General features: G+C 32.4%; 1 protein-coding gene across 5 annotated transcripts; it reads right to left on the minus strand.

Annotated features, from left to right (window-relative positions):
- Nucleotides 1–1,994: 1,994 nt before the first annotated feature.
- Nucleotides 1,995–4,442, minus strand: LOC141668148 (ABSCISIC ACID-INSENSITIVE 5-like protein 4). Of its 5 annotated transcripts, none has more exons than XM_074474853.1 (5): nucleotides 4,240–4,440; nucleotides 3,251–4,121; nucleotides 2,699–2,770; nucleotides 2,499–2,582; nucleotides 1,995–2,422 (listed from the first exon to the last, which is right to left on the minus strand). In XM_074474853.1, the coding sequence occupies exons 2-4, from the start codon at nucleotides 4,085–4,087 to the stop codon at nucleotides 2,547–2,549; spliced, it is 945 nt and encodes a 314-aa protein (XP_074330954.1). In that variant the 5' UTR covers nucleotides 4,088–4,121; nucleotides 4,240–4,440; the 3' UTR covers nucleotides 1,995–2,422; nucleotides 2,499–2,546. The 5 variants fall into 5 exon arrangements, with proteins under 5 accessions (XP_074330954.1, XP_074330950.1, XP_074330951.1 ...); XM_074474849.1 differs by having other exon boundaries at nucleotides 1,997–2,434; nucleotides 2,556–2,582; nucleotides 4,240–4,442; XM_074474850.1 differs by having other exon boundaries at nucleotides 1,997–2,422; nucleotides 2,556–2,582; nucleotides 4,240–4,441.
- Between the last annotated feature and the right edge of the window lie 4,235 nt (nucleotides 4,443–8,677).

The raw sequence follows: 8,677 nt of genomic DNA on the forward strand, positions 1-8,677 counted from the left end.
GGGTTAGAAGTTTTTTCTCTTGCCTATATAATATTTTTTTAAGTCTCAACTAGGGTTGTGCGTTTTTATAGTAACTTGAGAGAGAAAGAGAGAGAGAAAAGGCGGCTTCTGATTTACGAGTTCTAGTACACACTCATCCTTCGTTCGATCATTCGTGTGGATACCTTCAAGCCGTAGATCGTTTCGCGACAGGATACATGGTGATTGTTGAAAGCTTGGACCTCCATTATACAACAGAAATCGTAAAACTTTTTAAGGTAAATATCTTAACCACGAATTCAATATCGTCTTTTCGCATTGATCCTGCGTCGAGTTTCGATTTTTCTGGTTTTTACAATTTAAAACATTGTTTCCATTGCGTTTTATGCCTCGAAACCCAACATAAATTTGTAAAATGCATAACCCTTCATCTCAAAATAAGTCGCTTGGACTTTGGGCTCATGTTTTATGGTGTACAAAAAAGTGACTTCCACATATTATTTATACAATTTTCTTTTTCTAATAAAATTATTACATTTAAATTTTTATTCATTAAAAGATGAAATTAAGAAAAAATGGGTATATGATATTTTTTTGCACCTTAAAGTACGTGCGCTGTAATTAAAGCAACACTTGTTTTGAAGAACAGAGTATTAATTATATCTATAACCCTTATTAATAATGAAAACCCCTTGTTTAAACGGTACCTTGGTTGGGAGGCTTACAATGTAAATGACTTAGAGAGCAAACCAAACCTCTGATTTTGCAAAGAAGTGGTGCCAGATTGATCAAAGTCTAATACAAATTTATATAAATGAAACGATCATTACAAAAAGTCAAAAACTACGGCGATAATTATACTGAACATTACAAAAAGTCAAAAACTACGACGATAATTATACTGAACAGTTAAACAATTTACTTCATAAATATCATATACTATGTTAGTCAACAGTTATTGATTAAATACATTAGAGATAACATGACATAAATGAATGAAAATGTCACAATAATGTTTAGTTGATAAACATGAATTATGCGTGGAACCAAAATAAAGTGTGAAAAGTGAGACATGTTTTTCTTAAGTAAGTAGAGGTCTAGTGAAATTAGATAAAAATAAAATTTCTTATGCGGTCTAAATTGTGAAGTAAATTTTTATGTTGCTAGACCATTCCCTGCTAGAACTTTAATCATTTTAATATTTCTTATACAAAACATTTTTTGTACAAATTGATCTAACAAATCACAGCACACAATGCGACATTTCAAATAACCGGGTCATACTTTTTTAAATATAATAAACTATAACAACCTTAAATTGTAGAGTTAATATCACTTTGCATTCCTTCGGTTTCAGCATAATCCGGATTGGGTCGAGAACTTTAATTATATGCAATGTGCATCCCTTAGATTTTCATATCCTTACAATGACTTACCCTCGACACGATTTTTCGTTAATTTTGATCGGTTGACTATGGGTAAAATGGAGATATTAGGTATAAAAAATTTAAAAAATATATTAAAAATTCAAAATAAATGTAAAATAAAAAGTAAAAATTATAGTTTATTTTTTTATAGTGTGAGTATATATATACAAATTTTTATAACGTGCGTAATAATTATAAATATATCAAAATATGATTTAACTTTAATATGTTAAAGATGAAATAATTAAATAGAAAGACTAAAAAACTATTATTAATTTTTAAAAAGTGCTAAAATCGATTTAAAACTTCATTCAATTTTTTTTAAAAATCATTATATTTTTTTCTAATATTTCCAATTTATTATTATTTTATTTAAATATTTTATATGTATTATTTCCGTTTTACCCCTAGTCAACCTGGTCAAAATTGACAGAAAGTTGACTAAAGGTTGGTTATTGTAAAAGTATAGAAATATAAGAGATGCATTTTGCATATAACTAAAGTTCTTAACCTGCATTAAGTTAACTCAAGGGATACAAAGTGAAATTAAGCCTAAATTATATGACAATAACAGCACATACTCAACAAAGTACACCTTTCTTACTTAACATTTGTTTATTTTATCCACACAATAGTAACACATTGCATGACATTTATTTATTTTACAATCCTCTAAAAGATGTGCAGCTAGACATGTCACACCAACACAATTTACCTTATTGTCATATTAATTTCATAACAGAAATGCACTAGAAAAACACATCCTAACGAGCACCAAATTGAAAGATAACTACAGTCTACATGCTTTCTCAGTTTACGGAGAACCACAAATCCATGCACAGCAATACGATGAGCGAAATACGACATTGCACTAGAACATGAGTCCACAGCAGCAGAACAGATTTTATTAGGGGAATATTGGCTTCGGTCTTGGTTCAGTACAACGAGCTCCAGCTCCTTTTGAGCCCCTTCTTTCCGCCTTTTCCCTTGCTAGCTTTCATGACCTCGTCCATTTCCTGCACGAAGTTCTGCAAATGTGAAATTGATTCATGAAAATGTGAAGGTATACATTTCCATTGAATGCAAAATTACGATGTATCTGTGTATTGCAATTTGTTCTATGAAGTGATTAGTGTGTGCTCAACATACTTGCTGCTTCATCCTCTTCATCTCTTGCTGTTTACAAATGTATTAAACATATTAATCTATTAGGCATTAGTCAACAAGAGAACTATAAATAAACATATAGATTAGTTTTGAAGAAACAAAGTTGTAGCCACGGTCTTGCATACCATTTTTTGTTGCAGGCGTGCCTTCTCTGCTTTTAGCGCGTGCAGTTGGGCTTCTAAATCACGAGTATACGCCTAGCCAACCAGAAATTATGTAAAATAACTTTAGAAACAGACTTGGTCTAGACCTTTTCCAGACCATGGTTTAAATCTAAAATATTTAAATTGCGAAACGTAATACTTAAATAGAGAAAAAACAATTTTTTTTACAACCCCTTCACAAAGCATTATTTCGGGTGAAGGACAAGTTTAGACTATTTCTATATAAAATTAACAAAAATGACCATTTTCTGAAAAGTTGATCAACTTTAGCCCATGGATACCCACCTGAGTATCCCATATATGATAGCCAATTACCAGTGGAATATCTTATACAATTTGGGATACCCAACTAACGGTGGAGTATTCAATCGGCTAAAATTGGCCATTTTTTCAGAATGGTTATTTTGGTTAATTTTTTTTAAAAAATCCGTTATTTTTATCAGTTTTTCCATTACTTTGCATCTTCTATGTTATTCTTTACGGTAAATTTATCTCAGTGAAAACATAGCGTACCTCTTTCCTAGCCCTTGACCTGGCGGCAAATTCTCTGTTTTTGATCACGCGACGCTGCTGCTTTCTCGACACCTCTTTGGATTCCGGATGACTGGACTTGTCCGCTAAATTGACATTTATATCAAGATTATTCACACTGTCGGAATTGTTTCCCCCGATACTGTCAGAGGAAACTGGAGTATCGGCTGACCCCTGCCTAAATCCACCTTCACGTGGTTGGTATCCACTATGTTTTCTTGCAATTGCAGCTGATGCTGCATCTTTGTCGCTTTTTTCCAGCAGTGTCTGATAAGCTGGCACATTTCTACCCCCTCCTGAAGCAATGACAGGCCTGACCATACAACCAGGTGTCCCAGATCCAACTGTTGTATTATTGTTGTTTTGGTATGACACACATGACTGCTGCAGAGGAGAAGAATAATCAGGTGCCCGCACCACACCAGCCATGATAAGAAAATCCTCGAGGTTCATCTCTTCGTTTGAAGGGATGAACTGTGGATTAATATTGGCTGTGGCTGCAGCTGTGGGGACTGTGGCTGCTCCCATGGGGGCAGCAGCGCCGAGGGCAATATCGGGGCTGGGGAGAAGTGTTTGTTCAAAAGCTTGAATTTCTTCTTCTGTCCAAACGTTGTTAAGGAGTTCATCTATGTTCATTGATCCAGAGATCCCCATGTCATCAGAGATTGTGTGTTGAAACACATCAAGGAGGGACAAGATTGACCTTTGGCGATCTAGTGATGGGAGGACATGGCTGTCAGGATGTTGTGGGTTTGTTGAATGAACAGATGAGTCAATTTCTCCTCGCGATAGAAAGTCTGAGTTGTCTGTCCTCACCATTCTGGGAGAGAGATCATCAGAACGTAACCAGTATCTGCAGCGTCACAAGGAAAGTAAAACTGAGCAATTACTTTAAGGATAATAGATATGTACAACTAGCATAAGGATTATAATAAAAATAACTACTAGGTTGGGGAGAGAGCAAACCAAACCTCTGAATTTGCAAAAAGAATGACCAAGTTAATTTGCAAGACTGATTAAAGTTGAATGCGGATTCATAGAGATGAGATGATCACTATAAAATGCAAAAAATTAATGCGGGAGTTCAACCGTGGACGGCTAAACCGTTTGCTTCATAAATATTTTATACCATCTGAGGCTATACTTATTTATTATATGCTTTAGAGATAGCATCGGCATAGATAAAGTGAAACTGTCGCGTTGACGTTCGGTTGATAAACATGACTTGTATAAAGAACTGAAATAAAGCGTGGAAAGTGACGAGGTTTGTTTGCTTTTTTGCGAAGGTAAGCAGAGGTTTATCGAAGTTAGATATAAACAAAATTGCTTTGTGGTTTGTAGGAATGATAATCATTTCGTATCGTGTACTTTCGTATGCATAATATTTTTCGCCAAATAAGAAAATCCACTAAATTGTTTTTTTTCGGGTTTTTAACCGATCGAATTGCCCCTAACGATTTTTTTCGGTTCGGTTAACCCAGGGCCGGCCCTTTGTATTTGGGTGCCCTAGGCGGGATTCAAAAATGGTGCCCCATATTCATAACCAAAAAATCACAATAAGATATATTCATTGTATAAAGAAAACTTACTTGAATCTAAAGTAGCAAGTGAATATAATGAATTTCTTGTATGCAAAATATCCAAGTTTTCAACCTCCTGCAATAATCTCCTGCAAGCCACTGATGTAGTATCATGAATATAGAACAGTCATCATTACTAGTACACAACAATGTCAAAATAAAGTTATAAAAATGAGTTTACCTTTATTGATTTTGAAACTTTTTTCTAGGTTTTTGAGATGTGAATCTCTCTATGATTTTGCTATAATCTAGAGAACTCGCCAGCTCACTTTCAATAGACAATAAAACCAATCCATTAAGTCTATCTTGAGACATCGAAGAGCGGAGATAAGATTTGATCAGTTTCAATCTAGAAAATGTCCTTTCCGCCTCTACCACTGTAAGAGGAATTGTCACAATGATTCTATAAGCTATCCAAGCATTTGGATAATTTATTTGTTTTGAACTAGAACTTAAATAATTAAGCACATCTATTGCCTTTGTTATCTCATCGGGTATTACCATTCGAAGTACTAGTAACTTGTTAAACAACTCTGCGCCAACAATGTCATATCGCATATCATGTCTAAGAAATCCCTCAAGCTTCATGCAACAAGATTTTAACCCCTCATCATCACCAGATAAATGCTTCTTCAGGTTAAATAAAAACCCAAATTTTTCCTTATAATCTTGAAATTGTTTAAACCGTTCTTTGAGTTGAAAAGCACCTTGATCAACAATATACAAGAAATAATTTCTTTCTCAGTCTCTTCTACATTATTCTCGACAAGCCCATCTTTTAAATTTTGAGTTTCTGGCTCCTCAGTTTCAGTCTCCTGCTCAAATTCAGTATATGTAGCTTCATTCTCAGATTCTTTTCTAATATCTGTATTCTCAATAGGAACCCCAATATCACCACTATTAGTTGTTTTTTTCCCAAAAAACTTGTCAAGAGAGCCCATTTGCAATTTCTCTGCTTCCAGCGCTTTCAATTTCTTTTGTCTTTTTTGATGCCCCGATAACTGGTTACGCTTCATTTTCAAATTATCTAGTCATCAAACAAAATAATGCAATTAATTTTAGTCACCAATCCCAAATCAGTAAATCACAAAAGATATACTACTTTTTACAAAAACAAATCTCAATTATTCTCTTATTATTCACATCAAATCATTAAATTGAAAAATAATAATAAACAAATAGTAAATTACAATATTATTAAAAAATTAATTAGAATAGAAATCTTTAAATCATACCTGTGTTATAATTGCTGAATTGCAAAGCACAGATGATCCGATCTTCACGATGAGTCGATGACTTCCAGTGTTTTGATAATTGATATTCAGAATGAACAGAGAACAATCAGTGTTCTGTATTTTATTCGGTAGCTAAGCAGAGGGAAGGAGAGGGTTTTGTACTTTTGTTATATGACTTCATCTGGCCATCTGGGGTAATGGGTATAGACGCGCATAGTCCAAAAACTCAATTTCTCCAAACCTTTCACATTTTTACTTTATTTTGTTTATTAAATAAATTTATTAATTATATTTTTAAAGTAAATTAAAGTAAATTATATTTTAATTTTAAAATAAAGTTATCACAAAGATAATAATATATTTTAAAATTTTAATATATCCCCCAATCACATATATGTTAATGTATTCTAATTAAAATTTGTATTTAAAATATAAAAAAATAAAAAAAACAAATAATATAAAAAATAAATACACATATGTTATTGAAATATTTTGGTGCCCCTGTGCGTGGTGGTGCCCTAGGCGGCCGCCTTGGTCGCCTTACCCAAGGGCCGACCCTGGGTTAACAGTTTATCGGTTTTGATTTTTTTTTCAGTTTTTTTCTCACCCCTACTAATTTGTGAATTAAAATTTTATGTTGCTAGTACGGATCATGCTAAAACTTTGATTTTCAGTAGGGAGGCTTTCAATGTGAATGACTGAAATTTCAAATTTGAATTGAAGGATTATAATGAAAATAATTATGGAGAGAGAAAACCAAACCTCGGATTTTGCAAAGAGCTGTCCAAGTTAATTATTTGCTAGACAAATCAGAGTCGAATGCTGATTATATAAACTAAAACCTCTATAAATTAATAGAGTTGGGACCGAGGAATTTATTAATTTAGAATTATTTTAATTTAGAGAGGTATTACTTAATTGTAAATTAATATTGATTAATTTAAAGATTGATTTTAATATTAAAAAATTATATTTTAATTATATAAATTAAATAGAATTATGTCATCCTGAGTTTCTAAAAATTATAACTTATTATTTTATCGAAATTGTTTTTTGAACGGGTTCAAGTCGGGACCGGAGAAAATCATTATTTTATAGAGATTTTTAATTTTATGAAGGTTTTACTATAGATGAAATGGTTAGCAGGAATGGTCAAAAATTACTGCAGCAATTGTACAACCGTGGATGGCTATACCACCACTTCATAAATATCATATACTATTTTAGGCGATAGTTATTTATTATATACTTTAGAGATAGCATGACATAAATGAGTGAAACCGCCTCAATGACGTTTAGTCGATATACATGGATTGTATATTGAAAACAATAGTGTTAAAGTGAGGTGCGTTCGCTTTCATGCAAAGATTAGTAGAAGTCTCTCGAATTCAGTTATAAACAAAATTCCTTTATAGTTTGTAGACAGGACAATTTTTTCGTGTTCTGTACTTTCGTATCACTGTATTTGTAACAACCCGCAATTTCGGACTATTAAATCTAAAATCGAAACTAATGCAAAAATACAATGATTAATCCAAAATTCTATTACAAAGGTACTATTACGAGTCAATTTATTCCAAAACTTAGGTCCACGAACTCCAATGCTATCCAAATCGAATCTCACACCGAACCTGAAATTGTAAGTAATGAATTATACAGCCTAGCAAGAAAAATTGACTAACTATTTAACTGAAAAATAATGGGTGTTTTAATAAAACGTTTTTTCTCAAAACAATAATAACTTTGTAAAATATTTTCTAAAATAAATCCAACCCAAAGTTTTATATTTTAAAATTCCGAATTTAAAACAGAACAAAGAAGATTTTATAACAGATTAGAACAGAGTAAAACAAAACGAAACAATAATTTTTATAAATACCACAGTCTTGATCTACGACCACACTTGCCAGTAGTCGGCATCTAATTCATATTCTTATTCTTTATACCACACTTTGCCAGTGGTTGACATCTAAAGTTCAATAATTACGCGCCCTTAATAGGTATCTAAAGTTGCACACTTGTGCGCCTACTAAGGGTATCTAAGACTAGTTCACTATAGCATAAATTACGAACAGGTTCGAAATGGTAGAGACTGGATTTCAAAAGATTCTCGTATCTTATTTCTTATACAGTTCAAAACAGAATTCTTATATCTTATACGAAATTCAAAAATCAGAGTATCAAAACTTTTCCGAAAATAAAAGTAAGTCAAAAAGTACTTACCTTAAAACCTGGTCAGATCTGAATATTGCCTTTTTGACCCTCTAAACGACGTTTTCTTGAGAAACATGAAACACGAAAGTTGTAGAGAACGCAAAAACCTTTCCGAAAAGTTCATAATCAACGAATTCTTACTTATGATGAATTAAATATGAATTTTATAAGACTGCTGATTTATGAGAGAAAAAGGCCTACGAATTTTAATAATTAAAACGAGTAAGATGAATATGGTGTATTTATAACGATATAAAATCCTGTTTCTTAACCACCAAGTTATTTGTATTAAATTCTGATCCAAATTTTAGGCCCATTAATCTAACCCAATTTTAAATCCTAGTCCTAATCTAATTTTAGTACCTTTTTCTACTATTCTA

Source organism: Apium graveolens, chromosome 6 (genome assembly GCF_009905375.1).
Source record: "Apium graveolens cultivar Ventura chromosome 6, ASM990537v1, whole genome shotgun sequence".
NCBI classification, from domain to species: Eukaryota; Viridiplantae; Streptophyta; class Magnoliopsida; order Apiales; family Apiaceae; genus Apium; species Apium graveolens.